We start from the raw sequence: 17162 nt of genomic DNA on the forward strand, positions 1-17162 counted from the left end.
GTTAGCTTGCCAGGCAACAGTTCCCACGCGCCGACGGTTAGTGTGTCATCTTCTGGCCAGATAACAGGTTTACGTTAGTGACAGCGAGATTGGCTTAGCTGTTCAGTTCCTCTTCCAATATTTCATTAGTTTTTGTGTCTAGACCAGTATTTACTAATGTTCAGTTGCACAAATGTAGATTTATGGACAAAAAAAAAAGCGTGCGCCGCCCGGGAATCGAACCCGGGTCGCAAGAATGGGAATCTTGCATGATACCACTACACCAGCGGCGCCGTTGAGACGACACGGAACACTGCTCGCTGAAGTAGGTTTCATGACAGCGAATAATTTTTTTTTATATCTTTATTTTTTTATAATTCTTTGATTTTTGTAATTGGATTTAGTGGGATGATTCAAGGAAACAATAAAACAGGATTAAAAATAAACTGAAAATATATATATTTAAGACAGACTCGGCACATAAAATAGCAGGATACAAACAATGTATCATCAAAATGAAAGTATAAAATTATAAACCATGGAAGCAATGAGAATATTCTACGAAATATACGACACAATTCAAACATAAATAACGCGTTCATGTTTTAAAAAGTCAACGATATATTTTCATAGACTGTGACGTGTAAAGAAGAAGTCATTTACTTCCGGGGATGTGTTTCCGGTCTCTTGCATAGTTTTGTTGTTTTCACAGACCATATGCCAAAGCTAGAAACAGCTTATGACGATTTTTAGCTAAGCCCCCTGAAGAATACTGCGGCGGTTGACCGTAGGTGCAGTGTTTATATACTTTGAGTTGCATTGCTTTGTGTTCAAATGCCTTCATAATGCTGTGATAGCTACAATTCTATATGATGCTACTTGATTAGCTATAGCATACCAAACTTGACAGCTCCTTTTTCGCCTAACGTTGCTTGGACTCAGTCGCTCCATCGTGTTTACTAAATGCGGTTTAGTAATTAGCTGAAGTCTAAAGCAAAGTGAGCTAGGTTGGCACGTTGGCCTTAGCTGCAAATCAGATTTTCAGCGCAGTGTTTGTGTTTGTGAGACATGCAGTGCAATAAAGATTAGTGTTCATGAAATCCCAACAAATTTCCAGTGTTTGCAGTCATGTCGGCTAGGAGTAACGGTGTGGAGTGGGTTGAGACAACAGAAGAGGTTGTGATAACAGAGGAGTGCCTTTCCCCTGTAAACAGCACATCTACAGGTAAGGTACTGGAGGAGGGTGCCATATTTTTAAAAGTTTGTGATAAATGTATGAGCCTAAGGATCGTTTTGTTTGTATAGTACAGCAGCACTGTTGGTCATATGGTCATATACCATGCTGGCTAGATAATGCTGAGTGTGATACCTGCACCATCTGTGAAATATTTTGGTAGTATCTATAGTGCACTCAGCTTTTATTGTTTTCTTATTGAAAATCAATTTTAAAATGGCACCATCTCTGTTAATTTAATGTGTAGTATGTCTTTTTCATAAGTTACAGTTGTCAGTGAGGAATGAATCCATCAAAAATTGTAGGAATACACGCTTGTCTAAATTGCACAAAACATCCTCAGTTTTCCAAAGTGGGAGCTCTGTCAATGTTTTTCTTCAACTTAAAAAGCTCAAAGGAGTTTAGCTGCAATATTTGTCAGTCAGAAATAAGAAATCACACAATACTGGGTTCCTAGAACTTGCCCTCTTATCAAAACAGGTATTGATTCTGCTCTGTTTTTAGAAGTATCATATCTATGTCAAAATTTCTGATATCATGGAAGCTCTACCTATGGGGTTGTAGTTGTCTTGCAACATCAAACTTTAGTTGGGTGTTTAAACTTGTGTTGTTGCTTGTAAAAAAAATGTGTATTTTTTCCTCTAGTGATACCAGTCTTACAGCCAGCAGAAACACCAATTCAGAGGTTACTGGAAACTGTGGGACAGGGAGATAATCCAGAGGCTGATGATGGATTCTGTAAGTGTCAGACTTTTCTTTCACTATCAACCTATATTTTGTTGGGCTTAATCAAAATCTCCTACAATATTTAGAAATAGAATCAGGCCACAGACTAAAGAATCACTAGGACTTTGATGTCATGGATGTCAGAGAACAGCTAAATAATTCAGTGTTATTTAATTTTCTTCAGTGTCTGGGATTTCTTTTCTATCAATCAAAATATTACTTTTCTAGACTGTATGCTTAAATGATGAGGAAGAATATCAAAAGCTTTGTACTTTATAGTCTAACAATGTCTTTTTTAGGGGCTGAATTTGATGCATTTGTGTTGCATGTCAGGGTGCATGCTTGTAATATTTTACATAATTTGATACCTAAAATTTTGCTCTTTACCCTTGTTTTTCTTCCTGCTCATATTTTCTAGATTGCAAGGAGTGTCTGCCTCTCTTCCAAGACCAGAGCGATCCTGCCAACATCAGTGGTCCATCTTTCATCCTCGACTTTCCAACAAGCATGGGCATCCCTCAGAGGGCCCTGCTCACTATTCCCTATGGCCTTATGATTGGCAGATCCAGTATTCCCGGGGCAGGCGTTGGGGTTATAAATCACGGACCGACCGTGTCTCCGGGAATGCATTTCGGACCTTATGAGGGAGAAGTGACAACAAGGGAAAATGCAGTAGAGAGTGGCTTCTCCTGGGAGGTGGGATTTCAGTTCAGTCAGTTCTATAGCAAAAACTATCAAGGTGAAATTTGTACTCAACTCAACTTTATTTATTTGTATTGCACCTTTTATACATAAGACATGTATGTCTGTTTTTGTTAAGTGTTTTATTTGTTTGTTGCCTTATTAATTGTTAATTTAAATATTGAGCTGTGGGGCAAACAATGGAATTAAGTTACTGCTATTTTTTTTTTATGTTTTTTTTTTTTTTGCCCAAGCCTTTTAGGTTTGGATGAATATTGTATGTAATAGATTTTGTGATAATTGAATCATATCTGTAATACCTCACTTTGCCCAATAAACACATAGTTGCAGAGCGTGAAAAAAAATAAATAAATAAAAAATAAAAGTGAAGCGGTCAAGGACTTAAGGGATCTATTAATGACATAAAAAGAAAGGAGGTCTGTTATGTAGTTGATATTTATTCTCTAAATCAGTGGTTTTCAAACTTTTCTGCCCAAGGCTCACATAAGAACAAGTCAAAATCACCATACCCATGACAACACAAAATAGCCTCTTAAACATCTGTTATTGTATTTTTAGTAGTCCTTTATTTGTGTGTGTAATGATGTATGGTTAGGCACACCATTTATGAAACACTGCTTTTAATATACATGGTCCGTGGTCTGTGTGTCTGAAAATATTCTTGTTTTCTGCAGATTTACAAAGGGAAAGATGAGTACGAGTATATAGATGCTGCCAGAGATTCACACTCAAACTGGATGAGGTAATGCATTAAATTTTGCCACTGTGACTGTCTTTTGATTTGGTTAAATTCAGGATAAATTCACCAACTGTCAGATATAAGATTAAAAGCTTTAAAGGAAAGTAACTAAAAGTATCTATAACTTACCTTTTCCTTTCATGCACTCTTCTTTCTTTTATATGGTGTATATTCTTTCAGATTTTGAAGTGTTTTGTATTGTTAATATGAAGTTTAAGTTAAGCAAGGCAATCAAACAGTAATTTCAATCATAACTGTCCAAACAGACGGTATGGCTGTTTTAAAAAGCATACATTTTCATTACTTTGGTATCCTCTACTTACCTGAATTCAGTAGAAAATGCAAATCAAGAGATCAAAATATTAAATGAGGAGGAAAAATAATATAAGAGTGCCTCGACTAGGATAATAGGTAGCCCATTTTTTAAAAAATCTTCCCATCTCAAGAGCTTAGAGAAGTCCAAATTTGTATTGTGTATTATTTTGATATATCAATAGTGTGGATGCTCAGCATCCCCACTGATAATTCTCTTTTTGTGAAGGGAAATGTTTGGACACCTTGATTGTGGTACAGCATGCCCTAACTGCAAGCGGCTTGAGCGCCAGGTTACTACTGTAGCAATCAATGTAATAAAGCTGAGCCCACAGGCAGCACAGCATGCTGTTTTTCCTCAGTTCCCCCATTCCTATTTTCCCCTCTATCACTTACATTGTTTTAGACAAGGAATGAGGAAAGTAGGAGATGATGAGGCACCAGGAATTCCTGACAGGAAGATTTCTTGATTTTTCTTTAACTTTTCTCCTTCCTCAAAGCTCATTATCTCCTACAAAGCAGAGATTGTTGTGCGGTAGTGATATCCCTGTCCATGTTTGAAATTCTATGCTTTGACTTGTCTCAAGAGGCAAAACTATGCAGCTCACAGATATCAAAGTCTCACCAATATGAAGCACCACACTTGTGTTTCTCACCATTCAAAGAGCACTACACATCTTTGCATACAAGGAGAAAACTGAAATTTAGGAGGCAGAGAATTGATTATTTAACATATCTATAGCAAGAGTGCAATGCTGAGCAATATGACTGCAAAACTGATGCTTGTGTGCAGTTAGGAAACAGTGTTAGTTGTTAAACCTGGAGTTTCACATATTGCAGCAAAAGAGTATGATTCTGTCCATACTTGGTGACCCACTTCTCATATTTTACTGCTGTTTCTATGCAGATATGTGAACTGTGCTCGCAACAAAGATGAGACAAACCTTCTGGCAGTTCAATACAAAGGCAGCATCCTGTTTCACTGTTGTCGTATGATTCACCCTGGAGATGAGCTCATGGTGTGGCCTAGCAGCAAACTCCTCGACCATTTCAGTGAAGTCTGGATGCAGGTGTGGCTGATGAGGCTGAATGCGACAGGTACATTTTACTAAAAACAAATAATTTGACATTTGTTGTCATGTAGAAGTGACTGTTTCCCCATTAAGTAGTCCTTAATTATTATTTTCCTCCCATTCTTGTTATAGAAAATCTTTCTGCAGCAACACATCAGGTCTTCTTGTGCTCTGGCTGTCAGCTCTCCTTTACCACTGAGGCTTTCCTCCAGCGACACACACAACACTTCCACTTACAACCTAAAGAGAACTCTACCGCAGCTGAGGCAGAGGAAACAGAAAATCCTGCTTCAAATGCCGACTGTGAATCATTGGTGGTTTTATCTGTTGATCCCGTTGATGCCACCGATTCCCACACATGTGGGGACTGCGGAAAAGTTTTCAAGCAAATTCCTCACCTCAGGAGGCACAAACTCTGCGTCCACTCCAACAAGCGTCCGTACTGTTGCCCGCAGTGCAGGCGGAGTTTCAGCCAGGCGTCTGGCTTAATCAGACACCAGCTAGTTCACAGGAAACAGTCTCTTATAAAAGAGACGGACACTGTGCATGATCAGAATGAGAAAGAAGAAAGTGCAACACAGAAGTCGGAGCTTTTAAATGCTGCAGATCCAACTGAGAAGGCAAAAGAAACAGACACAAGTGAAGATCCACAAGAGGCTGTGGATGTGAATGAAACTGAAAATCCTTCGGCAAAAGAGGCAGATACGTCCCAAACAAACTGCTTTGACTGTGGGAAAAGCTTTGCAAGTGAGGGCTACCTCAGAAAGCATAGACTGACTGTGCATAAAGGGATACGCCCATATGTCTGCACTGTGTGTCAGAAGTGTTTTGGGCAGTATAGTGACCTGAAAAGACATCTTCGTCATCATCAAGGGCAAAACAAAAAACGCAAGAGAACATATCAGGCTCCAGAAGGATCTAACTTAACCCCCTTTGGGTGCACTGAGTGTTCCCTGGCGTTTGCCTCAGAGGAGATGCTCCAGCAACATAAAAATGAAAATCACTCAGAAGAGACGACAATGGCAGATGATCAGAGCCGTGATCCAGACTTTAGTCCACCGAAATCATTAGCTGACACAGTCAAATCTGTCCAAACGCTTCCAACTCAGAGGCCTCAGAGACTAGGAGCTAGATCTAAAGTTTCAGCTATAACAAAGCTCATAGCTCCAAAACGAAGGGGAGCCACATCTAAGAAGCCAATAACCAGCCCTGCTCAGACTGAAAATAGCTCACCTGAACCAGAGGAGCCTCCTGCAAAAAATGGGAAGTTTAAAAAGTACAAATGGTTCAGCTGTAATCGCTGCAAACGAACATATGGAAATCAAGAGGATCTTAAAGCTCATAAATGTGCTTGGAGGCAGCATAAGTGTGGTCAATGTGGAGCGACCTTTATTAAGTCTGGCTTCCTTAAGAGACACGAGCAGACAGCGCATGTGGATAATAAATCTTACAACTGTGAGCGCTGCGGGAAAGTCTTCACAAACTCTGCTAACCTGAAACAGCATCAGAAGAGCAACAGGTGTAAGAAATATCACTGCACGTCTGAGCTTTTCTCCTGCTCGTTCTGTCAGTTTTCTTTCACTATGAAGAGTTACCTCATCAAACACATCAAGAGGCATCACCCTATGGAGTTTGTGTCGCTCCAAGATTCAGACATGCTCATGGAGGAGGAAGAGCAGGATAAAGAGAGTGTCTGTCCTCATTGTGGGGAGAGCTTTGCCAATGGAAAAGCTTTGAAATCTCACGGTTGCTTCCAGCAGGTAAAAGTGCTCTATCTGTGCACCGACTGCGGTAAGGGCTTCACGAACAACTACGGGCTCAAGCAGCATCAGCGCGTCCACACAGGCGAGAAGCCGTACAGCTGCCCGCACTGCAGCAAGAGCTTCTCCTACACAGGGCAGCTCAACGTGCACCTCAGGACTCACACGGGAGAGAAGCCGTACCTGTGCACACACTGCGGGGAGAGCTTCAGGCAGTCCGGAGACCTGAAGAGACACGAGAGGAAGCACACAGGTGTGAGGCCCTACAGCTGCCCCGAGTGCTGTAAGAGCTTCAGCCGCCCGCAGAGTCTCAAAGCTCATCAGATGCTCCATCTGGGACAGAGGATGTTTAAATGTACACAGTGTGGAAAGAGCTTCTCAAGGAACTATCACCTCAGGAGACACCATCAGAAGATGCACCCGTAGAGATGCTTTTGTGTGCAAGAGCTTTATCTGCTTACAGTATTAAGTAATCATTGCACTAAACGGCCAAATACTTCAAAATTGTTATCTTTAAGAGCTGCAGAGTATATGTGAATGCCCTGCACATAACACTATTTAAAGTTATTTTGCCTGAAGCTCATTTCAAACCTAAGAAATTATTTTTTCTTTAAGAATGTTTTTGTGAATTGAATAAGGTAAATATAAATACATTTTTGTAATTCAGTCTATTTACTGCAAGGAATAAAAATACTTGGCTAAATAACTTGGCTAAAGAGCTCTAAAATAGTTTGACATCATGATTTCAATGCAGGGATGAACAGATGCACCCACTTCGTAGCCGAGTTGCTGTTGTTCCTGAACGCTTCCAATTTCAAATAATGTCACAGTTGACTGTGAAATATCCAGGAGGGATGGAATTTCACAAACTGTATTATGTCGAAGCTTGAAGTCACTGAGCTCTTCAGGATGACCCATTTGTATTGCAAAAAGAGACTGCATGGCTTGGTGGTTGATTTTCACACCTGTGGCAACAACTCTGACCTGAATACAAGAAGTTATCAGGGCTGGCCAAATACTTCTGTCCATGTGGCATATCCCTTCATCTCTGCGGCCGATCAGAGGGTGGCCGAGCTCTTTCCAGTGGTTTGCAAACAAGTGCCGAGAAAAAAAATTGGGGCAAAATCTATGGAAGCCCTAAGTGGACACACATCCATACCTTTTACTTTACTTACTTTTCCTGTGATAACAAATACATTTCAGTCTCCAATATCATTTCTCTAATTCCACATATTTATCTAATTTTCTTGGGATAGCAAAGCTGTTTCTTCCAACATAACAAGGTAATTCCTCACAAATTTACTAAAATTGCATGTTGTCCAGGGAAAAGGGAGTGAAAATAAAATGTATGCATGCATTCCTTTTTTTCACGTTTTAACATGTTTGAGTTGTCCTGTCTCTTTGTTCAGTCATGTTCTGTTCCGTTTAAGGTCCAAACCGCTACATATTTATAAATAAATTGTCGCAGTTGAGCATTGTAAAAATTTGGGTCATAGCTAATTTCTGATAAAGGGGTAGTGATGGGTCCTGATGCCCGACCAGTTGAGAACCACTGCTTTAGAGTACAAAGTTTATGAAGCGTGTTATCACACATGAGGTGGCTACTTGCAATGATAAATCACTAACATGGTTTTCCGTCATAATAGAATAAATAGTAAGAAAAATTTATGTCTAAATGTGATAATTACAGTTTGCAGAAAACATACAAAAAAGGCAAACATGAAAGCAGTGGTCCAAAAGCAGTGTTTGGTCCCTCGCTGGCTCTGTGCACAAATTGTCTCATATTTTCCAGTTCTGTAATGTAGAGATATTTCTCACTACAAATCTGGATAGTAACCGATTTCCCTTGTATATAATGTGAACAAAAATCAGTAAAACTATGAAATAAAAACAACATAGTACCATCACTGTTGACCATTTATTCCACAAAACATACAATGCAAAGCATGTGCACTGTACAAGCCTTAATATTATGAAAATACTCATAACCATGCCTGTTTTTTTGATTAATTAATCTTAATTTTATGTAGTCATCCAGATCTACTTCATTTTTACATGACACAGTATAACTGTCTATTACACTTTACTGTTTGCATTGCTTTTGTCAGTTTTTGTCCTTGTTAGCTCATATTTCCACCTTGACTATATTATAAATATGAAGTAAATTAAAATATTTCAGTCTTAACCTGAACTATACAAACATACTGGTATGACAGTTGACACAAGTAGACTCAATTTCATTTCAAACTGTGCGGAAATTGAAACAGGTATAATAAACCTGGCAGTGTTTTCCATGTGCTACACACAGCGGAGTCAAGTGCAGCTGCTGGTTAGAGACACAACTTTCTCAAATTGATGACTTTGCTGCTGGTTACGGCTTCTTTAACATCCCGGTCTGAGTCCTGTTTCATATATCAGTAGTCCTAGCTAATACCAGTTACACAAATCCTTAACAACATCCATTAGAGGGGGGAAAAGATCCATTTTCATCTGTGGCACAGCAGTTGTGGAGGCTTGTTTCTGTTTGGTCCTTTATTTTCAAAGGAGCGAGGGGGTTTGAAACAGAGGATTGGATGCTCGTTCATGAGTCTTAATGTGTAAAAAACACACAAACACTTCTGAAAGGTAGGCAGCAGGTGGTTCTCAAGGTTAAGTGACATGACCCCTACGAAGGTTGGGTAACTGTTTGTACATATTCCAAGACACGTCACGCACGTTTCCTGTTTTCTTCCTGCGTTCCAGTGAAGCATCTTGTCGATGTCTTCTTCAGTGCAATCTCCGTCCCAATGTACACATCTTCATCACGTAAAATATACAACAACCCCTCAAATCTCATTAGTTTATATTATGCTAAATGTTATACACATATTAAAATTTTTTACAAACCAAACTGATTGTTAAACCACACGGTATCACATCTGTACAAACTTGAGAAAATAAAAAGAAGGTCACAAAACTAGGCGAAAGAAAGGAAAAGGAAAATTTGGCAAATAAAAGCAACAGCTGGTTCGTCACAAAACGACAAATTAATGGGTTAAATACCGAAGCGTGGAAAATAAAAAAAGGAACAGTACACATCAAGAGCTCCACAGAGTCTGTATTTGTGATGATTGAAGCATTCTGTCCCTTAAATGCTAACAGAAAAACTTGGTTAAAAAGGGTTATGAGGCTGAAATACAAAGTCTGAGGGCACGTCGAGAGTATGTGGCCAGAAACCGAGAAATACCCTGCAGGTCTCTGCGAGTACAACAACACTTTCTTCGGGTTACTCCTGGTGGAGCTTTGCTTTCCATAAGTAAGGGAGAAAGGCTTTATAAAGGTTCAGATTTGAGCTCCTCTACCCGGCACTCCAGATCAGCCACCTGGAGGGGGAATAAAAGAGGAAAATGCAGTTATAAAGGTGCTTTAATATGACATCAATGTTTTTACCCCAGACAAACATTCACTGATCACTTCATTAAGCTGCCCTCTTCATTGGCCAAATGCATGGTTGTTGATAGGGCTGAATGATTTGGGAAAATAATCTAATTGCGATTGCAATTTAACATGCAATTATTTCTTTAGTTCCTGCATTTTAGCACAAAAAGAAGCAATAATTCATTCTATACTATGACCTACACAATACTAGATTAAACTAGCGCAGAACAATTTTAATAATACAGCCAGTTGTTATGATTATTTTGCTCATTTTGCAAATTTGATATGAACTGTCGTAGTAAAGGTAATGATTTTTTTATAAAATTCTCATATAAAATAAGAAAAACATACAAAAATAAAGAAAATAGGATTTTTTTGTACACTATTCTAAAAATGTGGCACTGGAATGATTGCATGATATGTAATGCATAACATCTTTGCTGCAAAAAAAAGGTCTAAACTGGCATTTTGACTCAAATTTCAAGTATAAGAAATATTGCACTTTCTGTGATTTAAAAATTGCAGCAGGTCATATTGCGATTTAATCTAATGTGCAATTAATTGCCCAGCCCTAGTTGCCGAGCAATGAGTTAAATCAGGGGTTCCCAAACCTTTCAACCCGGGACCCCCACAATGACGAAGACCGGAGACCCCCACTGCTCCTAAGATTGGTTGTGGCATAGTTGAACACAGCCATGCACATTGAAGAATTGTCATGTGTTTTACTTTTTAAACATTGCTTTGATTCAGCACAAATCTCAACAAGTTTAAAATTGAACCAATTTTATGCATATATTTCAACAGAAATGTGCAAAATATACAATTTCAAACTTTTTAAAAATACTCCCTGTTTCTTGGAAAGCATCTCGCGACCCCCACTCTGTGTCTTGTGACCCCCCCAGGGGTCCCGACCCCCACTTTGGGAACCACTTAGTTAAATAACTGTCTTATTTCTCTTTTTTTTTATCTCTCTCTCTCTTTTAGGATGTAGACAGAATCCAGAGATATTAATGACAAGCATTTATCTTGTGAGTCTCTGCAAATACACAGGAAAACTCATGAGATAAATTCCTTCAGATACATTGTTTCTGTTTGTGCTCCATATAACCTGGTTTATGTCTTTGACAGTTGAATTTAGCCAAAATCGCCTGGTCCTTCTTCTAAATGCTCTGTTTCTACATGCTTAACATCACGTTTCTCGATGTGAAGCCTTCAGCCTTCAGGTGATCACTGATATGAGGATCAGACCAGGTGTGAATAGTGGTACTTAAGGCTGCATGGGTGTCAACGGCCAGGACTGCTCACCTAGGTAGGAACTCACTCAACAACAAGGCCTTGATCACCCTCTCTCTCTCTCTCTCTGCAGGCACTAATACAGACACCATAATCTCATCTCCACTCGCCGTCTTTTGCCTCTTTGACTATATCCACTTTCATTTACACTGAGAGTATCGTCTCTATGGTTTATCTCTTCCCTAACAGTCCTGTCATGTTTATAGTATAAAGATTTTCTGGGCAACCAACACATAGAAATAAGCTATGAGCCGAGGACTGTTGAAGCCTTATGACATCACAGTACCCAGCGGACAAAACATGGCAGCCTCCTGATGACGTGATACCAAATCAATCCATTAAGATAAAACTGTCTTACCATGTAGATCCTTTTGAGATTGTGCTAAAAAAAACCTAGATCAGAGGTAATGAAATACTCTGACCAGCCCATCTGTGGCAATAATCATGGCACATTCAGTGTCATTGTAATCACCTTTAAGTCCCTGTTCTCTTGCTCAGTCTGAACTTCAGCACATCATCTTCACCATGTCTTCAAATTTACAGGCAGATGTTAAGCCTGCTCTCCCCTAGGCCTGCTGCATCTCCACCGGTGCATGTTTGGCTGGCTGCAGGGTCATCAGCTTGGGCACACCATTCACTGATGTTTCTCCTGGTGGCGGGGCAGTGAGCAGGGACGTTTGCCTGACACTCCCTGCAGCCAGCCCTCTTCGGGATTTTGTAGCTCCCCATGTCTTTTTTTAGCCAGAGTCAAAAGCTTGCCCTTTCTACCTCTTCTGTCACCTTCCTGGTTGCCCTGCTCAGAGCTCGACCACATAGCCCAACGTCTTTGAACAGGTGAGATGTTGAGTCTATATGCATTAATGAACTGGTTGCAGCCATGTGACTGGCTGATTGGATAAAGGTGTACCTAATAAAGTGATCCTGAGTGTAAGTAACTTATTTGACATTTAAATACACAGGAAGGTATCAGGAAGTCTCATTACACTGTAAATAGTTGCATGTTGCAGCTTCAGACAAGCTTTTAATAACTAATAAGGCATACTGATTAAATATAGTCTTTGAGGTTTTGTTGCTATAGCTACAGCTCACCAAAGGGAAAATAGGTTGTCTGTAGAAACCTCTAAACCTACTGAAGCTGTGTGGTGACTCTGTTCTCATGAGAAATATGCATCTAAAACTAAATTTTGAGTAAAATTTATCATACATTCAAGCTCAATTTTCAGATAAGTTAATATTATCTTAAACTGGATGCAGCAGGGCAAGATATAAAAGTTGTATGTAGTATCTTTGCTGTCCTTTTGCACATGTGTGTCAGTCCAAGTCTTCTCAGTTCATACGAGAGTAATTCAAAAAGTAACGTGAACAGCCAAACCAAAAAAATGGAATCTGACCAGTAAATCATTGTCATCTTATTGCTTCATTAAATAACCAGAGATAGAGCATTAAGGTTTACAGCCTGATTGTGGTAAGCATGACTATGTTTGATGCAAAAGCTGCAAAAGTTAAGTTAAAAAACTCTTCAAACTGATGCTTTCTAACTAGAGTTTCAGTTCCATAGCTGCTTCTTCTGGGACTAAAAATGCAAATTCATGATGGAAAACTGTAGAAATCCTTGCTTTGAGATAAACTGAGGCAGGATTTAATGTTATGCTGAAGGCAGAGCTTAGACAAAGAGATTCCTGCGCAGGCTGCTGACTTGTGCAGGATTAACTACACCAAAAAATAAGTTTCTACATAGCGTGTCGTCTCATCTGGCTCAGAGGAAGGCAACTGATTCTCCTACAGAACATTTTCTCCTGGACATGAAGAGTAAAAGTTACTCAAAAAGAAGAGTGCAGACTTTAATAGTGGCTGCTTAATAATGAGTGTTCCCTGCTCTCTGGGTCTAAAGGGAATATTGTGAGCACAATTTTCACCAATGGAGGCCTAAGAATGCAAGCAGTGAAAGAAGAAGTCAGAGTGAGTGATGGCGCCTTCTATCTCCTCCTGTACCTGCTCCTGGAGCTGTCCTGACTCCTCCTTCAGCTGGGACGCCTCTGCTCCGACTTGTGCACAACGCTGAGTCTCCTTCTTTAGATACTCGATCTCCCTGTGTTTAAAAAAGGCAGACAGATTAGACTTTCTCCCAACTCTTTTAAAGTTTCTCATCTTTTGCGCGGTCACATCGTCTTACTTCTGCTGGTACTCCTTGATCAGCCGTTTGGCTTTGCTGTATTTGCGCTCCAGGGCCTGATACTGAGACTGGGTCTCCTTCAGGTGCTCGTCCACAGCCTGACAAAGACTCTGAGCTTCCATCCAGTATCCCTCCAGCTTCTCCATGCGCTCCTTGTTCTCCTGCAGGGTCGTCTCCAGCTGGGCCTTATCCATACGCCAGCGCTGCTTCTCCTGCTCCGCGTGGTGCAGCTGGAAACACATCCATGAATTAATGCTGCTCTATGTATGATTAAATGCATTAAAATAGGATCTTAATGTAATTGCTTACCTTTCGTTTCAGCTGTTGGATCTCAGCCTGTGTCACGGCGTGCTTTATTTGTAGCTGTACAGCAGAGAGAAAGGATAATTTTAAATACACGTGTTAGTGTTCAGCAGAGAAAATGATCTGTGATTACACAGGAAATGTTCCAGTTAAAGATCTCCCTCCTCACCTCTTTGTATTTATGAGCCAGTTTCTCAGGATCCGTCTCCAGAGGCGACATGTCCTCATTCTCTGCCAAGTCGAACACCTCGATGGCACTGGGATACGGCGGGCTGACCTCCTCATCGTCATCCTCCTCTTCATCTGTGCCGTATTCACCACCCTGCAGGGGGGAAACATCAAGGTTAGGAGCATTCAGAATCAGGAATAAATATGTGGAGATTACAGGAGCAGTACACTTGAAATAGAGAGATATTTCCCCATATGTGTTAGAACACAATTCAATTCAAAAGTGTTTGTTGTATACAGCTATTGAGGAAAACTGTTGATTTGATCATTTTTGCACAACATTTCCATGTTTTAACATATTAAACTTCTCTGCATGGCATAATAACAGAAGTAGCCAGAGGCAAAGGAAGAAATATTTTTAATTGATACAAAAATGCATCTTAATCTATTTTTAATGCAATTCCAGCTGAGTCAAGATTTTGTGGCGTGACATGATGAATGTGTAGACAGTTAAGATTAATTTAAAGAAAAATAATGGGGGGAATTTGTCTCTATGGAAGCCCTAAGGGGACATGCATTTTCTAGTGCTGTCAGCATTAATGCATTAGTGGCGATGCAACTAAGGTCCATTATAAGTTTACTTTCTTTTGATCAAGTCAAAAGTTATCTGCACCTTTTATTATCTAACATTTGTTAATTTTAATATTCTCTTATTTCCTGTTAATCCACAACAAGTTCCATTTTCTGTGGTTAAGTTCATGCCAAAGTTTACCCTAAGTTTCTAATTTTCTTTTAAAATAAAAGCAGCTTTTTATCCAAATAGGGGATTAGCTGCTCTTAGTCTGAGACAGCATGAACATCCAAGATCAAACTCTTTTAAAGGCAAAATAGTCGAATTTCAAAGTGCAACAACATAAACGGAGTAAATACACGCTACACACTCATATGCACACAATCTCATTACCACTCCTGCATAAGTCCATAAGTCAACACCTCAGAGTGTTTTACTATTAAAAAGTTGGAGTGTTGTATAAGAAAACAACCTATTTATAACCTCTGCGTGGGACAAGCTCATCCAAAGCATGAATCATTTTACCCAAGACGAATCATGGCAGTCATGCAACCTGTTGGTAAGGACGTTAACTAGGTCACTCCAGGGGCAGACACTGCCTTACTGTCCCCTCATTTCCTTTTTAATCACAAGAAGTTCATCTTGCAAATGCAATTTGGTGGAATTTCAAAAGAAACAAAGGGAGACAAATCATGATTAGAATAACCTCATCGTTTCACATCCCTGATGCAAGTTTTTTTTTTAACTCAATTTCCAGATAATGAGTAACTTTTGGTTGTTTTCAGAAGAACTTTTTTATTTATTGTGTTATCCAGGGATAGAAATGATAGTTTTTCTGTAGTCAATGTTCATCTTTTTTTAAGACATTTAGAAATTCGCCCATGATCATGGAAAAACCAGATTCATTATCCAGAGGAAAGAAAGTAAAGAAAGAAAACAAAATTGCTTGTTGTCACAGAAAAAAATAAATTAAAATAAAATAAATGGATGTATTTGTCCTTAGGGTTTCTGTCACTTTACTATGAAGTACTTAAAAAATCTTTTAATATTTTTTCCTAGATATGAAAAATATAAAACAAAAAAGGTCCTTGAAAACAGGAATGTACAATATTATCAGTACGATATCAGCAGATGTTAGCCTTAAAAGTGTATTAAGGTATCAGCAGATATGCATATTTCTGCTGACATTTAAATCTCACATTTTGCCTTTAAAAATCTGCCCTTATCAGCTTTAATTATTGACTGCACAATCAAATAATTTCAAGTTTTTGGCAGGACCAACAGACCTATGTAAGCTGATGTCTTTTTCTTTATTCATTATCATAAAGTACATTTTAAAGAGTGTTTGAAAGACCAAAATTTGTCTATTTGTTCATTCTAAAGCTTTACGGACTAAAGTTTAATGTGTAAACTTCACTTGAATATCAGTATTGGCTAAAATTATTTTATAAATATCAGACTAATAATATCTGCAAAAATCCAGCATCATGTATCCCTATTTGAAAGCTAAAACTTTTTTTTTAATACATTAATTGACTTGGGGTATAATTTCAAGAAAACAGTCCTTCATGTAAGGAGGGAACCATTTCATCTTGATTTGGAAGCACATTTCTGTGCAATAATGCAAAATGACCACTAGATGGTGCCACAGTCAAAACTGCAGACTTTCTTTTATCCTGTCTAATGATTTTCAAGAAGCACACACCATCACCTCAACACCAGCGGGTTGACTCCCCTTCTGATGATAAATTGGAAGAACATCATTTTTAACATGATGTGTCTATGTGAAAGAACAACCAAGAAAATCACAGAGAGACACGAGGATTATCAAATCAAAGCGCATGTGAGGGCATCCTCTTCCGTTCATCCTGATCTGTCCCCATTTGGGATCAGAGCTTATCGTTTGATCGGTCTGATGCTCCACGTTGGATATAACACGGTGGCTTTTGGCCAGAGGAACACATGACCAACATGACCTCAGCAGAGGGTCACTTCTGTCCACCATGATACTGGAGTACATTTCATAATCCTGAAGAGGAACCATGCATACAGGAAAGACAAATCTCTGCAAACAAAAGATTTACTTTCACTTTAAAACTTCACTTTATGCCCAGGAACATGTAAAAGGTTACATAAACTTTAAGGATCTAAAATGTCAGAACATATGCTTAAGCTTTTATAGTCATATGGACTGATATTATTGTTCTGATGTACCACTGTCTGCCCAGAGACATTCTGAAGGTTACTGTTATGGTGTTTTTCAGCTAAATTTAAAAGCTTTTATAAATTCTACATCATCTTTGTCATCTCTTCTCCAAAGATTAAAGTCCTTTCCGTCCTTGCAGAGTTGAGGACTTTCATGTCTTGCCCCCTGTATTTATTGATTTCTATTGTTTTCATTATTTGGTGCTGAAGGAGTCTACTACTGAGCTACAAAAATGTCTGATCCTGGAGTGACCTGGCAGGTTGCATGACGGCTATGGTTCATCTCGGGTACGGTGATTTATATTTTGGATGAGCTTGTTTGATGTGGTTAGAACTGGGTTGTTTCTGCAACACTCCAACTTTTTTAATAGTGAAATGAAACTGAGGTTTTGACTTATGGACTCATTCAGGAGAGGCATTGAGATTGTGCGCACATTCGTGAATAGCATTTATTTACGCCTTTTATGTTACTGTTGTTGCACTTTGACATTCCACTATTTTGCATTT

General features: G+C 39.2%; 2 protein-coding genes and 1 non-coding gene across 7 annotated transcripts in view; 1 reads left to right on the plus strand and 2 right to left on the minus strand.

Moving 5' to 3' along the window:
- Positions 1–201: 201 nt before the first annotated feature.
- On the minus strand, positions 202–272 carry trnag-ccc. Its single transcript has one exon. It is a non-coding gene; the product is annotated as a tRNA-Gly (tRNA).
- A 372-nt stretch (positions 273–644) lies between these two features.
- LOC121528763 (histone-lysine N-methyltransferase PRDM9-like) lies at positions 645–7997 on the plus strand. Of its 4 annotated transcripts, none has more exons than XM_041816341.1 (7): positions 645–766; positions 1097–1204; positions 1859–1951; positions 2358–2635; positions 3316–3383; positions 4600–4790; positions 4898–7997. In XM_041816341.1, exons 2-7 carry the CDS (start codon positions 1108–1110, stop codon positions 6949–6951), a joined length of 2781 nt encoding a protein of 926 aa, XP_041672275.1. In that variant the 5' UTR covers positions 645–766; positions 1097–1107; the 3' UTR covers positions 6952–7997. The 4 variants fall into 4 exon arrangements, with proteins under 4 accessions (XP_041672275.1, XP_041672276.1, XP_041672277.1 ...); XM_041816342.1 differs by having other exon boundaries at positions 655–770; XM_041816343.1 differs by lacking the exon at positions 1097–1204 and having other exon boundaries at positions 655–766.
- A 432-nt stretch (positions 7998–8429) lies between these two features.
- Positions 8430–17162, minus strand: part of ppp1r9bb (protein phosphatase 1, regulatory subunit 9Bb) — a 61775-nt gene continuing 53042 nt past the window's right edge. For both annotated transcript variants that reach the window (XM_041816345.1, XM_041816346.1), the window contains exons 7-11: positions 13881–14033; positions 13718–13771; positions 13409–13638; positions 13228–13324; positions 8430–9887 (exon numbers count right to left, since the gene is read on the minus strand). In XM_041816345.1, coding sequence (XP_041672279.1) covers positions 9837–9887; positions 13228–13324; positions 13409–13638; positions 13718–13771; positions 13881–14033 — 585 coding nt within the window. In that variant the 3' untranslated portion in view covers positions 8430–9836. The remainder of the gene's footprint in view (positions 9888–13227; positions 13325–13408; positions 13639–13717; positions 13772–13880; positions 14034–17162) is intronic.

The sequence above is a fragment of the Cheilinus undulatus genome, linkage group 20 (genome assembly GCF_018320785.1).
Source record: "Cheilinus undulatus linkage group 20, ASM1832078v1, whole genome shotgun sequence".
Taxonomy (NCBI): Eukaryota; Metazoa; Chordata; class Actinopteri; order Labriformes; family Labridae; genus Cheilinus; species Cheilinus undulatus.